Source organism: Rhinopithecus roxellana, chromosome 1 (assembly GCF_007565055.1).
Source record: "Rhinopithecus roxellana isolate Shanxi Qingling chromosome 1, ASM756505v1, whole genome shotgun sequence".
NCBI lineage: Eukaryota > Metazoa > Chordata > Mammalia > Primates > Cercopithecidae > Rhinopithecus > Rhinopithecus roxellana.
The window spans coordinates 198350276-198366511 of NC_044549.1; the positions used below are offsets into that span (position 1 = coordinate 198350276).

General features: G+C 41.2%; 1 protein-coding gene across 2 annotated transcripts; it reads right to left on the minus strand.

Moving 5' to 3' along the window:
* Window positions 1-4557: 4557 nt before the first annotated feature.
* KIAA1143 (KIAA1143 ortholog) lies at window positions 4558-16233 on the minus strand. Of its 2 annotated transcripts, none has more exons than XM_010374376.2 (3): window positions 16062-16233; window positions 8806-8950; window positions 4558-8132 (listed from the first exon to the last, which is right to left on the minus strand). In XM_010374376.2, exons 1-3 carry the CDS (start codon window positions 16167-16169, stop codon window positions 7921-7923), a joined length of 465 nt encoding a protein of 154 aa, XP_010372678.1. In that variant the 5' UTR covers window positions 16170-16233; the 3' UTR covers window positions 4558-7920. The 2 variants fall into 2 exon arrangements, with proteins under 2 accessions (XP_010372678.1, XP_030791794.1); XM_030935934.1 differs by having other exon boundaries at window positions 4558-8187; window positions 16062-16215.
* Window positions 16234-16236: the final 3 nt, after the last annotated feature.

Here is a 16236-nt window from a genome sequence, read left to right on the forward strand (position 1 = left end):
CATAGGGAGTTTTATAAAAAAGAATTGGATGTCCAACTATTAGGTTAAAGGTTGAAAAGAAACTTTATAATGAGCAGTTCAAGCTTGTCTTAATCCATTTTTTGTTACTTAGAATACCTGAAACTGGGTAATTTATTTTCAAAGAGAAATTTATTTATTTTTGAGACAGGATTTTGCTCTGTTGCCCAGGCTGGAGTTCATTGGTGCAAACATGGCTCACTGCAGCCTTGACCTCCTGGACTCAAGTGATCCTTCCACTTCACCCTCCCAAGTAGCTGGGACCACAGGCACACATCACCATGCCTAGCTAATGCTTTCATTTTTGTAGAGATAGGGTCTCATCATGTTGCCCAGGCTGGTCTCAAAACTCCTGGCTCAAGCAATTCTCCTGCCTCGGCTCCACAAAGTGCTAGTATTGCAGGTGTGAGCCACCACACCTGGTCTGAGGGATTTACTTCTTACAGTTTTGATGCTAAGAAGTCCAAGGTAGAGGGGCCACATCTGGTGAGGGTCTTCTTGCTGGTAGAGACTCTGCAGTCCTGATGCAGTGTATCATATGGTGAGGGGACTGATTACGCCAGTTCAGGTCTCTCTTCCTTTTCTTATAAAGCCACTAGTCCCCTCCCATGATAGCCCACTAATCCATGAACCTATTAATCCACTAATGCATGAATGAATTAATCAATTCATGAGGGCAGAGTCCTCATGACCTAATCACCTCTTAAAGGCCACACTGGGGATTAACTTTCAACATGATTTTGGAGGGTACAAATATTCAAACCATAGCATTTCATCCCTGGCCTCCCCAAACTCACATCCTTCTCATGTACAACCCTGTAACTCCAAAGTCTTAACAACCAGCTCAACTCAAAAGTCCAAAGTCCAGAATCTCATCTATGAGCCTATAAAATCAAAACAAGTTATCTACTTCCAAGATACATTGGTGGTACAGGCAAAAGACAGATATTCCCATTCTAAAAGGGAGAAATAGGCAAAAAGAAAGGAGTAGTACGCCTTAAGGAAGTCTGAAACCCAGGAGGGTAGACATTAATTGTTTTTTTTTTTTTTTTGAGGCGGAGTCTCACTGTATTGCCCAGGCTGGAGTGCTGTGGTGCAATCTCAACTCACTGCAACCTCCTCTTCCAGGGTTCAAGTGATTCTGCTGCTGCTGCCTCAGCCTCCCGAGTAGCTGGGACTACAGGCATGCGCCAGCAACATCCAGCTAATTTTTGTATTTTTAGTAGAGATAAGGTTTCACCATGTTGGGCAGGCTGGTCTCTAACTCCTGACCTCAAGTGATCCTCCTGCCTCAGCCTCCCAAAGTGCTGGGATTACAGGCATGAGCCACTGAACCGGGCCAAATCTTGAAGCTGGAGAATAATCCCTTTTGCCTCCATGTGCTTCCTCCTGGACACACTCAGGCGGGGATTGGACCGCCAAAGCCTCAGGCAGCCCCACCCCTATGGCATTGCTGGGTGCAGCCCACATGGCTACTCCTACAGGATGGAGTCTGGTGCCTGTAGCTTTCCCCAGCAGTTGCTGCATACTGCCTGTGATTCTACAGCTCTTGGTGGTGGTTCTGTTCCCATGACTCCACTATGCATGGCCCTAGTGAAGACTCTCAGTAGTGGCTTGCTTCCACAGCTTCACTATGCATTGTCCCGGGTCGGGACTTTCTACAGTAGCCCAGGTCATCTCTGCTCAGTGTTGCTCTACTGGGGGCGCTCTCTCTGGGGGCGGCTCCACCCCTGCAACAAGTCTCTGCCTGGGCAGCCATCCTTGGAAATTTTGGTGGAGGCTGGTAAACATCCACAGATTTTTTTTTTTCCCTGCAAGCCTACAGAATTAGCAGGTGGACACCACCAAAATTTACTATTTGTACTCTGGAGCTTCAAATACGTGTTCAACATTGCTTAGAAGCAGCATGAGAGAACAGGCCTCGTCTTTCTTCTTTGAGCCTGTCTTCTCTGACTCCAAACTCACCACTCTTAGCAAAATAGATCTTGCAGTCAACAGAACCCACTGTTCTTAGGAAGCAGTTTCCCTGAGGATGATAAACACATCTCAGGTGCCACCATGTCTTGGTCTTTGTCTTTCATCACAAGATGTGCTTCCCGGCTGAGCTTTTATGTTTACATTGCTAGAAATATCACCGGCAGTAAAGGCTTCACCAATATGATGTTTCAAGATTTAAGACCTTTTAAACAGTTTTTCATATTCCTTGTTTAAATTTTCCATCTTTTTCTTTTTCTTTTTTTTGAGACAGTCTTGCCCTGTTGTCCAGGCTGGAGTGCAGTGGTGTGATCTTTGCTCACTGCAACCCCTGCCTCCCGGGTTCAAGCGATTCTCATGCCTCAGCCTCTTGAATAGCTGGAATTATAGGGAATAGTCACTGTGCCCAGCTAATTTTTGTATTTTCAGTAGAGATGGAGTTTCAACATGTTGGCTAGGCTGGTCTCAAACTCCTGGCCTCAAGCTATTGCCCCACCTCAGCCTCCCAAAGTGCTGGGATTATGGGTGTGAGCTATTTTTTATCATAGTTCTAATAGAGTAGTCTTCCATGGTTTTTCTTTCTGTGGTTAAGGTACAGTACAATAAGATATTTTGAGAGTGAGTGAAACCACATTCACATAACTTTTATTATAGTATATTGTTATAATTGTTCTATTTTATTGTTAATCTCTACTGTACCTAATTTATAAATTAAACTTTACCATAGGTATGTACATATAGGAAAAAACATACTACATATGAAGTTTAGTATTACCTGTGGTTTCAGGCATCCACTGGAGGTCTTGGAATATATTCCCCATGGACAAGGAGGACTACTATAGTCTTTATCAGTGGTTCTCAAATGTGAGTGAATAACAGAACCACCTGGTTGGCATGTTACAGTGATTACTGGGCCTTATACACAGTTTCTGATTCAGCAGGCAAGGACCAAAAATTTAATTTTTAGGTTTCTGGGAGGTTCTGATGCTGATGGTACAGGGTCTACACATGAGACCTACTCATCTATAAAAAGAAAATTACAAACAACACTCTCATTCATTTTAACTATGTTTATTATGCACTTAGTAGGCCAGATACTCTTCTGATATTGAGAATACAGTGGTGAATAACACAAAGTCCCCGCTTTCAAGATTCCCACATCCAGATACTAAGACATATTAAAATTTACAGTAATTAAAAGTGTAGTTTGGTACAATAATATATATAGCAATGATACAAATTAGGGGAAAAACCCTGGCTTCTGTAACAAGTGAGTATACATTAAAGACAGTATTGCAGAATGGCTTCAGGATTAATTTGAGTCATTTAGAGCCTATTTCAGGTCTTCCTAGCTCACCCACATACAACACCTTTAAGTATTCTTTATAGGTACTTAAAACTTAAAAGGCCAGGCGCGGTGGCTCATGCCTGTAATCCCAGCACTTCAGGAGGCCGAGGCAGGTGGATCATGAGGTCAGGAGATGGAGACCATCCTGGCTAATACAGTGAAACCCTGTCTCTACTAAAAATACAAAAAATTAGCCGGGCATGGTGGTGGGTGCCTGTAGTCCCAGCTACTTGGGAGGCTGAGGCAGGAGAATGGCGTGAACACGGGAGGTGGAGCTTGCAGTGAGCTGAGATTGAGATTACACCACTGCACTCCAGCCTGGGTGACAGAGTGAGACTCTGTCTCAAAAAAACAAAACAAACTTAAAAAAGATAATGTGGCACCAAATTCGTAAGATACTTTGAAATTCATAATTTCAGATAGATGTGGCTGGTGAGGATCTTAACAAGCCCCCAGTATGGGCTTTTACTAATGAGGAAAATTGTTAGGATTAAGCAGGGTCTTGAGGAATCACCTGGAAAGGCTCAGACTTTACAATGCTTCCCTCCCTTCCCTACTCCAACACTTGGAGAAATCTCTCACTAGATGACCTTTCAAATAAATGAGAAACACATGGTTCTAGGACAATTGATTATTTGAGAAAAAAGTATACTCAAATAAATTCCAGATAGAATAAAACTTAAAATGAATAAACAAAAACAAAGAGAACATGGGTAATTCTTTTTTTTAAATTTATTTTTTTTAAAATTTTCTTTCTTTATTTTTTTGAGACGGAGTCTCGCTCTGGGAGTGCAGTGGCGTGATCTCAGCTCACTGCAAGCTCCGCCTCCTGGGTTCACGCCATTCTCCTGCCTCAGCCTCCCGAGTAGCTGGGACTGCGGGTGCCCACCACCACGCCCAGCTAATTTTTTTTGTCTTTTTTAGTAGAGACGGGGTTTCACTGTGTTAGCCAGGATGGTCTCGATCTCCTGACCTCGTGATCCGCCCACCTCAGTCTCCCAAAGTGCTGGCATTACAGGCGTGAGCCACTGCGCCTGGCCTATTTTTATTTTTTATTTTTTTAAGAGATAGTTCTTACTTTGTTGCCCAGGCTGGAGTGCAGTGGTGCAATCATAGCTCACTGCAGCCTTGAACTCCTGGGTCCAAGCCATCCTCCTGCTTAGCCTCCTGAGCAGCTGGGATTACAGGTGTGTGTCCCTACACCTGGCTATTTTTTATTTTTTGTAGAGATAGGGGTATTGCTTTGTCGCCCAGGCTGGTCTCAGGTTCCTGGCTTCAAGCAATTCTCCTACCTTGGCTTCCCAAAGTGTTGGGATTACAAGCATGAGCCATTGTATCTGGCCTGGGTGATTCTTTATCTGACATAGAGGTTGGGGAACAGAACAACAAAAAATTGATAAATTACATAACTTACAAATTAGTAAGAAAAATATGACCATACTAATGGAAAAAAGTTAATTCGAAAACTTTTGACCTTAAACTAACTTTTTAGATATCAGGCTTCCTGAAGTCCAAGAGTGATATATTAGGCTCATTTGTAATGTTAGAATCATACAGGAAACATTGTCAAGTGTGAGGTGGTGTTTAGCTTCTTTTGGGTTATACTGATAGAGATTTGTTGTTAATATGTGTTCCAGGGTTTTATGAGATTTCTAAAATTCTGATGTCTTAATATATGTTGTAATGATGATGTTAAAATTGTTGTAAGCCACAGAAATAACCAAATTTCTTTGTCAACTGTGTCTTTTATGGCTGTCTTAAAACTTTTGTCATCCATAATTGATGTTTTGCTTTGATCCTTCTCAAAAAAAAAAAAAAAAGTGACTTATACTCAGCTACAGTCCAAGGCTTACTTCTTTGGAGGAGTTCATGAAAAGAACTCTTGAATGCAGGTTTCTGATAACTTTGGAGAGTGTGCCATTGGATTAGACAGAAAACTTCCAAGGCACTAATTGAAAGGCTGATGTGTTCATAAAGATGAATATGAAGTAGAGCAGGAGTTGATTACGATGGACTGAAATGAACTAATGGAAGACTGAAATAATTTGTATGGCTTTTGTTGTTTGAAATATTGCTAATTCTTTTTGTTTTTTCAGTCTGAATAATCTTTTTAGTTTGAACTATTTATAGCCTTGAAATATACTTTAAGTATATAGAGTATTCTAATTTCTCCAGAATTTGTAAACTATTTATGAATATTCTTAATTCATGGTATTTGTTTGTATAACATTAATAACCACGTTTACTTTTGTAATAGGACACAATTGAAGAAACCGGTTACTTTCTCAGGACTTTGACTGAAATGGCCTTGTGAAATGTTCCAGCAAAGCCAATCTAGGAGAGTCTATATGGACAACGATTCTTGTTGCACTTTGTGTGGGTAATCAGGCCAAGTATACAGGACTGAAGCTTATTTTGAAGTTAGATTGGTTCTGCTGTGATTTGTCTTTGTATGTCCTGAAATTAATATAGCTCCCAACAACCAATCCCTCATTATACCTTTAACTGCAACCACCAAGACACAAGGGCTAGGAATAACAGCAGGGGTAGGAATAGGAGTTAGCGGGACTGCAACTTCCCTATCCTATTACCAACGCGTGTCCAAGGATTTTATGGAAAGCTTAAATGACATTGCTCAAAGTATCGTCGCCTTACAAAATCAGATAGGCTCCTTGGCAGTGGTCGCTTCGCAAAATCAAAGGGAACTAGATTTCCTAGCCACTGAAAAAGATGGCTTATGTCTTTTTCCTAGAAGAATGCTGTTTTGACGTCAAGCAATCAGGGTTTGTAAGGGACACCACCTGAAAACTAGCTGACTGGGCCTCCAAAATATGGTAACAGTTGTCGGGTCATGGGGCAGCTAAAGGGCACTAAGTTGGGTTTCATGGTTCCCTCCCTTGGCCAGCCCATTATTAATGATTATACTTGCCTTGGTTTTTGGATCATATTTGTTAAATCTTTTAACTAAATCCATTTCCCTTTGCCTAGAGACCACCAAGTTAGATGATCATATGACAAGATTTCTAGCCAGTTTCAGGTGAACACCCCACCGGCCATCAAGAAGCTACCCTGTCTCCACTAGACAAAGCAGGGTGAGAGTTACGTGATCTCTAATAGGTAGGGAGTATGTCCCAAGTTAGCATGAAGCAGTTACAGAAGAAAGACCCTCAGTCTCTTAGCCTCCCATAAAGATTTATGAGGATCACCTCTCTCAGGGGGAAAATGAGGCAGGAGAATAGGGTCTGGAGGCAGGGAACCTAAGGCTGATTCACATTGACTTCCTAGAACTGAATCAAAAGGAAACCCCACCTCTCCATACCTAAGTAACAAAAGGATGAGAGGCTATTCCCTTTGCAATCTCCTTGCCTTTTCTGCATTGCAGATGAAAAACGTAAGTGCCTCTGATTGGTCCCTTCCTGCAACCAATCAGACTGGTCATAGGCCAAGTCTTCATTTACACAGGAGTATAACTTTCTAACTTCCCTTCAGCCTCTGATTGGTCACTTTCTGCACCAATCAGACAGGTCACGGGCCACTACTTCATTTACATAGGGTGTATACCAAGTAACCAATGACAAACCTCTAGAGGATATTCATTGCTTTGTGCGTTTTGTCCAATTATTTGTCCAAAATGCCAAGAACCTGGACACCCTCCACCAGTAACAGTTTGACCAGTTATTTATTGTATTATTTAGGACTGCATTTGGCTACATATAAGAGAAACCTGACCGAGGCCTAATTAAGCACAGTGTTTACTCTTCTCACTACCAAGAAGTCAGAGGTCAGCAATCCAAGCTGGTGTAGCAGCTCCTGGAGGCATGTCAGCAAGGAGCCAAGTTCTGAGTCTTTTTACTAACATGACCCAAAGCACATGGCTGCCTTCCTTATGTCTAAAAATGGCTCTGCTACTCAGGTTTTATCTCTGCATTCCAAGTAGGATGAACAGATAAGAGCAAAGGCTCATGCTTGCCAAGTCTGTCCTTTTGTATCAAAAAACCCAGCAGCTTTATCAAGCAGAATTCCACCTGTATTTCTTAACTTGCCAGAGCTGAGTCTCATGGCCACCCTTAGCAGGAGTTAGGGAGGTATTTTAACAAGGCACATTATTATCTCCCCCACCCAAAGTGGAGCTATTGCTAATGAAAAAGATACAATGAGATTATGAAATTCTCTGTAGCTATTAATGTCGGTTTTTGAAATTTACTGACCTGGAAGAATACTCATAATGCAATGTCAAGTGAGAAGCAGGACAAAGAACATTTGCAACACAACTGTATTTATAAAATTTTGTTTACACACAAAAAAATGTATTTTGCTTAAAAATATAATTTACATACATATACAACCACACAAGGGAAATAACAAAATGTTAATACTAGCTAATTTCTATAGAGTTGGCATTTTAAGTCAGAGGGGTCAATACCCCTCTGATTGATGAATAGATGTAGTTTATTAAATTTTTTTCTCTATTTCCTAAACTTTCTATAAGGAACTTGTAGTATCTTTATAATAGGAAAAAATGTTATTTTAAAAAACACTCCATATACTTTCAAAGTAGACTAAATTCAAAATATTTACACTTACTCATTTTCATCTTCGTTGTCAAAAGAAAGGAGGCTACTATTTTTAATTTGTTTTTGTGAGCTCTTTTTGACCGAGTCCTGATTTATTTCATCTTCATTTGCCTTCTTCTTTTTTGAGCTTGCTGTTAAACCTGAATATTTTTCATCTGAGGGACGCTTGACTGGTTTTCGGTATATGATTCTTCCATCAGCTGGGGCTGGTTCTTCATCTGAGCAAAACCAGAATTTTTAAGAACTTCCTTCTCCTCATTATTTTGCCTTTATCTTAGAAGCAAATAACAAGAAAATCTCATATTGTATTTAAGGATATCCCTGAATTTGATTCAGTCTGGTCTTCTCCATTATTTCTAGCTAAACTGCCCTCAAGACATGCAGTTACTTAATAAAAACTCACATGCTAAAGTATTCTATAATATTGCCAGTTCCCAATTGCAATCAGGTTGTATTTTTAAGTATTTTCAAAAGTGATTGTTTGGAACTACAGCATTTTCCCCTAAAGCAATGTAGTAAATGTTCAGAAATAATGAAAAATATACTACACAGCATACCAAACTTCAGGCAGTAATGAAATACACCTTTATCAACTGGTTTGTAAGTCTAACCACCTATTTTTTAAAAAAAAAAATAGGATGCTTTTACTTAAATTCACACTTAATCCTGATAACAACCCAATAGGTACAATTATTTCCATTTTACTGATGATGAAATTGAGGCTGAGAGGTGTAATAACTTGCTCAAGGTTACACATCTGGTAAGTGTCAAAGCTAAGGCTGGAACCTGGAACTGCTGCCTTGAAACATACCACACTACTAAATAAAATAAACAATTTCATACCCCGGGCTCCTTACATTGTCAGAAAAACCAGATTACTTTCAGACCTACTTGCTTTGGCAGCCTTTATTTCTGCTTTAATTTTCATGACTTCTTCAACTGACAGGTCTCCCTTTTTCAAAACCACCACTTGAGGCTGTTCATCTTCTTTGTCACTGTGATCCCCATCTTCATCTGGGGGCTGAGGCTGAATTCTCTACGGAAAAACACAATGCAATGCGTATAGATCACTGATCTTGAGACAAACAGAACCACTGCCTCTAAGAGAAACTGTAATTATTCACGAGAAGGGTATCTTTATTGAGTAAATAAGGGCAGTGAATTTTAAGGTAACTCCAAAGAGACTTAGCTTGCCACACAAGGGAACAGGTTTAACTGCCATTCACCCTGGAGTGCCTGTCTGGTGGGATTCATTTCCATCTCAGCACGACCCAACTTGTAGTTGCTAGTGTGAGGGACCCTCTGCTTTGGGTACTGCTGTCATTCCTAGCCTACTCAGGGCAGCACTGTGCCATGTCAGTTGTTTGCTCCTCATCAGCACTTTTCACCTGTCTCTTCTCTGAGTTAGACAAGAAATAAACACCATCAAAGTATAGAAAGAAGCAAGTAAAATGGACTCTCTCTCACCTCTGCTCATCTTTTCCCCCTCCTAATAGCTTCAGTTTGGTGGATATCCAACAGCTATTTTCCACGTCTATACAACCATGCAAGTACATAAAACTTTTTGTATACCAACAACACTGTATATATTACTGTGACTTGCTTTTTTCGTATTTATGAAATTTCTTAAACATAAAGTACAGAGAATAATATAAGAGAAACCATGTACTCCCTGTATATGTGTAACAGATGGTAATATTTTGCCAATTGATTCAGATTTTTGAAATGTCAGACACCATAAGAGCCCCATTCCCACAACTTAACTCAAAAAATATCTTTGCACAGTACTTTAAGATACATATAGAATTATCTGATTTTTAAAAAATCACTGCCTTGCATTTACATAGTCACTTCATGATTTATTTGACCAGTATCTTGTAAATATAAATTTTGCTTGTTTCCAGACTTTTTTCTACTATGAAAAAACCTCATGCAGCTTGTTTTGCTCACTTTTGGGAACTTATATACAAGAACTTTTTTTTTTTTTTTTTTTGAGATGGAGTCTCGCTCTGTTTCCCGGGCTGGAGTGCAGTGGCGCCATCTCGGTTCACTGCAAGCTCCACCTCCTGGGTTCACACCATTCTCTTGCCTCAGCCTCCCGAGTAGCTGGGACTACAGGCACCCACCACCACACCCGGCTAATTTTTTGTATTTTTAGTAGAGACAGGGTTTCACCTTGTTAGCCAGGATGGTCTCGATCTCCTGACCTCATGATCCACCCATCTCAGCCTCCCTAAGTGCTGGGATTACAGGCGTGAGCCACTGTGACCAGCCAAGAACTTGTAATGTTAACAGTTCACTAGAGGTGGAACTGTTGGGTTGAAAGGTATGCATACCAAAATGTATTTTCACATGTTATTCAAACACAATCACTCATTACTCCACTTCTCATAGAGACTTCCTTGTCTCCCAAACAAGGCAACAAAGCCCTGCAAGAATTAGCCTCAGCCCATAACCATAGCTTTATCCTGTACCACTCTCTCATGGCATCTAGACTCTGGCATGGCAAGGTTTGAGTGCTTGGAGATTTATAAATATATTAGCTCCTTTGCTTTCCCCGTCTCTGAACAAATTCCTACTGCCTATTAAGCCCCATAGCCCCTGACCAACTCCTACTCAAGTTGCCTTCCAGATTCAGAGCCTCTAGAAGTGCTTACCTGAATCTCACCTCCTCTTGTTTCTTACACTGTGCATAGCTCATAGGTAGCATGTACTGCACTGTGGCACCAATGTTTTTCTGCTGGTTTCCATTGGACAAGTGCCTTCTGGAGAGGCAGGACTTCCAGAAATATTTGTTGATCTACTCATGAATGATAAACAGAATGGAAAATGATGAACTACGTGAAGCCCTGGCAAGTTGCTTGTGCCCTTCTGACTATATCTCAAAGTTCCCAAGTCTGCTCTATCACTGGACAAGTACATTCTCTTTAATGGTATTCATGTTACTTCACTGATTATTCATCAGTTTCTGCCTATTTTTCTCTGAAAGTCTCCAATAAATGATCACAAATAGGTAATAAGTTTTTTTAGCCAAAAATATGGGAAGGTGAAATAAAATCATTCCTTTTGTTTCTTAAATTGAGAATAATTAATTCTGACTCTCTTCTTTTTTTTAAATGTGACTGCCTGGAAAACAAGAGAAATAGTCTAAGGACAGTGGCAGCAGCCACTGATGACTGTTCAAAGACATTTCTGAATAACTCTCAAGCAAGTGAATAAGGCCAGGCGCAGTGGCTCACGCCTGTAATCCCAGCACTTTGGGAGGCCTAGGCAGGCGGATCACTTGAGGTTAGCAGTTCAAGACTAGCCTGGCAAACATGGTGAAACCCCCCATCTCTACTAAAAATACAAAAATTACCTGGGCGTGGACCTGTAATCCCACCTACTTGGGAGCCTGAGGCAGGAGAATTGCTTCAACCCAAAAGGCAGAGGTTGCAGTGAGCTGAGATTGAGTCACTGTATTTCAGCCTAAGCAACAGAGTAAGGCTCCGCCTCAAAAAAAAAAAAAAAAAGTGAATAGGATGATTTAGTTTAACTGCAGAATGATTTCCCATGAAACTCACTTATTTTTGTTAATAGATGACTAAAATCCTGACTACAGTAGTCCCCTCCTTATCCTCAATTTCATGTTCCATAATTTCAGTTACCTGTGGTCAACTGTAGTATGAAAGAAGGGTGAGTACAGTATAATAAAATATTTAGAGACAGCAAGCAAACAAGCAAATTCACATAACTTTTACTAGAGTATATTGTTATAATTGTTCTATTATTAGTTACTAATCTGCTGATATTCCTAATTTATATAGTAAACATCATAGGTATATATGTATGGAAAAAAACATAGTATATATAGAATTCGGTATTATCCATGGTTTAAGGAAGCCACTGGGGATCTTGGAACATAATAGGGGAATACTGTATATTGCCAAACTGATTAAAAATGAAGTGGTTCTCACACTGAAACATGGCGTACTTCTCTAAGGGAAACTCCCTTGAGTACATAAATAAGCGAAAATCACTGACATTACTTGGAAAGGATTCCCAAAGTTCTCTTAAGAGAGCATTCCAAGCTGTAACCTTCAAGCTGTCAACTGTGTGTACAGGGTCATCACCAGGACCTCAAGCAAAGTAAAGCTGAGAGAGTCTCGTCTTCTCATTGCTGAATCTATGTCCCTTTTCTCAAACCTTATCCTCTTTGTCACCATCCCTATTTTTAGTCATGGGGATCAGTCATTCCCTGTGTTACCTCTAAGAAAAAAATGGCTCCCTGTTGCTTACTAAATAGTCCACATGACCTCATCTCCACTAGTCCCTCTAATACTTCTACATACAGTCCATGACTCTCAAATCTCTACACCTTTACCCATGCCATTCTCTTCATCTCTACCTACTGACCTAACCATGCTCAAGAGTCTACCTAAATATCCCTCCTCCATGAAGTCTAACCTGATAACAAGCACAGTCATTAACAAATACAACACTACTACTTAGTGCCAGGCACTGTGCTAGGTGCTGGGAAAATATGGAAGGATTAAGACACTAACTTAAAGAGTTCAATCTAGTGGTGAAGATAAACAGGAAAGCAAGTAGTTGCAATATAAAATGAGTGTTATAGGTAAGATATAGATAAGGCAAAGAGAAAAACAGAGAATGAGTAACTGTTTGGAGAGCTTTGAAGGGTTTCAGAGAGATGGTGACCTGTGAAAATAGGGCAGGAAGTGTTAAAGAACATGGCATTTTGGAGATCCATCTCTTCATCCTTTCAGAGCCTGGCACAGTGCATGGGGTTAGCACATACTCATCCTACTGGCATACCTTGAAGATACCGCAGATTTGGTTCCAGATCACCACAACAAAGCAAGCATCAAAATAAACTGTCACACAAATTTTCTGGTTTCCCAGTTCACATAAAAGCTATGTTTATACTATACACTAACTACAGTTAGTATTAAGTATGCAGTATCATTATGTCTAAAAAAATCTAGATCCCATTAAGAACATCCACGATTCATGGGAGGAGGCAAAATATCAACATTAACAGGAGTTTGGAAGATGTACCTACCTTAATTTAAAAATACTTCATTGCTAACAACATTAAAGCTCATCTGAGCCTTCAGTGAGTCCTCATCTTTTTGCCAGTGAAGGGTCTGCCCTTGATGCTGATGGATGTTGACTGATGAGGGCGGTAGTTGCTGAAAGGCGGGGTGGCTGTGGCAATTTTTTAAAATGAGACAATGTGAAGTTTGCTGCATTAATTGAGTCTTCCTTTCACAAAAGATTTCTCTTTTGTGATGCTGCAATGCTGTTTCATAGCATTTTACCCACAGCTGAACTCCTTTCAAAATTCGAATCAGTCCTCTTAAACCTGCTGCTGCTTTACCAAGTAAGTTTACTCTAAATCCTTTGTTGACATTTCAACAATGTTCACAGCATCTTCACCAGAAGTAGATTCCATCTCAATAAACCATTTTCTTTGCTCATCAATAAGAAGCAACTCATGTGTTCAATTTTTGAGACTGCAACAACTTAGTTACATTTTCAGGCTCTACTTCTAATTCTACTTCTTTTCCTTGTTCTACCACACCTGCAATTACTTCCTCCATTGAAGGCCTGAACCTCTCAAAGTCATCCATGAAGGCTGGAATCAACCTCTTCCAAATTCCTGTTAATGCTGATATTTTGCCCTCTTCCCATGAATCATGGATGTTCTTAACGTGTCTAGAATGGTGAAACCTTTCCATAAAGTTTTCAATTTACAATGTCCAGATGCATCAGAGGAATCACTATCCATGGCAGCTGTAGCCTTACAAATGGTTTTGACTTTTTGTTTTGTTTTGTTTTGTTTTGAGACAGGGTCTGGCTCTGTTACCCAGGCTGGAGTGCAGTGGTGCGATCATGGCTGATTGCAGCCTCAACCTACCTGGGGTCAGGGAATCTTCCCACCTCAGCCTCCCAAGTAGCTGGGACCACAGGTGCATGCCACCACACTTGGCTAAATTTTGTATTTTTTGTAGAGATGGGGTCTCACCATGTTGGCCAGGCTGGTCTTGAATTCCTGGGCTCAAGCAATCCACCTGCCTTGACTTCCCAAAATGCTGGGATTGCAAGTGTGAGTCACTGTGCCTGGCTGTTATTTCTTAAATAATAAGACTGAAAATAGAAATTACTCCTTGATTCATGGGCTGCAGAATGGATGTTGTGTTAGCAAGCATGAAAACCACATTAATCTCCTTGTAGATCTCCATCAGAGCTCTTGGGTGACCAGGTGTAGTGTCAATCAGCAGTAATATATTGAAATAATCTTTTTTTTCTGAGCAATAGGTCTCAACAGTGGGCTTAAAATAATTCAGTAAACCATACTATAAAGAGATGTGCTGTCATCAAGGTTTTGTTTTTCCATTTCTAGAGCACAGGTAGATTAGATTTAGTGTAATTCTTAAGGACCCTAGGATTTTTGGAATGGTAAATATTAGCTTCAACTTAAAAGTCACCAGCTGCATTAGCCCCTAACAAGAGCGTTAACCTGTCCTTTGAAAATTTGAAGCCAGTCACTGACTTCTCTCTAGCTATTAAAGTCCTAAATGGGCCAGGCATAGTGGTTTTTGAGAGGCTAAAGTGGGAGGATTGCTTGAGTCCAGGAGTTTGAGACCAGCCTTGGCAACACAGTGGGATCCTGTCTCTATAAAAAAATACAAAAATTACCTACCCAGTGGTGGTGCGTGCCTGTAGTCCCAGCTACTTGGGAGACTGAGGCAAGAGGATCACTTGAGCCCAGGAGGTCAAGGCTGCAGTGAGCTGTGATTGCACCACTGCACTCCAGCCTGGGTGATAGAGTGAGACCCTGTCTCAAAAAAAAAAAAAAAAAAAAAAAAAAAGTCCTAGATGGCATCTTTTTCCAATAGAAGGCTGTTTCATCTACATTGAAAACCTGTTTAGTGCAACCATTTTCATCAACTATCTTAGCTAGATCTGAATAATCTGCTTCTTCATCTCATACTTTTATGTTATGGAGATGGCTTCTTTCCTTAAACCTCATGAACCAACCTCTGTTAGCTTCACTCTTTTCTTCTGCAGCTTTCTCACATGTCTCAGACTTCAGAGGATTGAAAAGAGTTAGGACCTTGCTCTAGATTACGCTTTGGTTAAAGGGAATGTTGTGGCTGGTTTGCTCTTCTATCTAGACCATTAAAACTTTCTCGGTATCAGCAACTTAGCTGTTTTGCTTTCTTGTCATTCATGTGTTCAATACTGATCCCTCCAGCCCTAAACAACAGTAGTCAGGTGTGGCTCTTTCCTGAAGCTCCTGTTCTATTTAGACCTAGGATATTTAGGGCTTTTGCCTACTTTTTTTTTTTTTTTTTTTTAGACGGAGCCTTGCTCTGTCGCCCAGGCTGGAGTGCAGTGGCCGGATCTCAGCTCACTGCAAGCTCCGCCTCCCGGGTTTACGCCATTCTCCTGCCTCAGCCTCCCAAGTAGCTGGGACTACAGGCGCCCGCCACCTCGCCCGGCTACTTTTTTGTATTTTTTAGTAGAGACAGGGTTTCACCGTGTTAGCCAGGATGGTCTCGATCTCCTGACCTCGTGATCCGCCCGTCTCGGCCTCCCAAAGTGCTGGCATTACAGGCTTGAGCCACCGCGCCCGGCCTATATATTTTTCTAATTTTTTTTTTTTAACTTAACAAAGCATAGAAACAGATTCAGGACATTCCTCCGAAGACGTTCCAGACTCGAGTCCTAGGACACGGTTGGGGCGGGGGTCATTTGATCGAGTGGCCTGTGTCCTTATCTGGAATACGGGACGACGCTGTAACTAAGTCACCCTGCGAATTCACAGCTTTTGAGGTAAACAAGAGAGAAAGAAGAGAAAAGAAAGTGATCTTTCTTTACCATCTACCAAGGACCAGGCGGTTTATATGTAAGGTCATTTTCAGGAAAACAGCAGCGCTCTGAAACCTACAGAGCTTCCAGGGTGTAGGGGTCTGTAGTCGCTTGAAAAGAACCAGGCTGCGGGTCCGAGTTCCATCGGAATTGGTGCCGAGCGCGGGTGAAAAGAGGGACCCGACAGCACCCACCCTCCAAGTAGAGGCAAAAGTTGAAAGTGGCCGGCTGGCCGCGCTTCCGAAGTAACACGACGGGCGAGGGCTCACCTTACTCTCTATGGTTGGTCCCTCCCTGTAGCCGACCCGTTCCTTGAAGCGGGCCAGAAACGCTGGCTCCGCTGGCCGTACGTACGATACCCGGTTCCGCTTGCTCATGGTAGCTCTAGGTAAAGACAGGTTCCGCGACCGATTCGCAACGATACAGAGGCGCTTAGCTGTGACG

Excerpts from the sequence above, each read along its gene's own strand:
- KIAA1143 (XM_010374376.2), bottom strand. The coding sequence starts at position 16,169 with ATGAGCAAGCGGAACCGGGTATCGTACGTACGGCCAGCGGAGCCAGCG. Across the intron at positions 8,951-16,061 it reads GACCAACCATAGAGAGTAAG|AGAATTCAGCCTCAGCCCCC; the intron begins GTGAGCCCTCGC and ends GTTTTTCCGTAG. Across the intron at positions 8,133-8,805 it reads AATAAAGGCTGCCAAAGCAA|ATGAAGAACCAGCCCCAGCT; the intron begins GTAGGTCTGAAA and ends GGTTTTGCTCAG.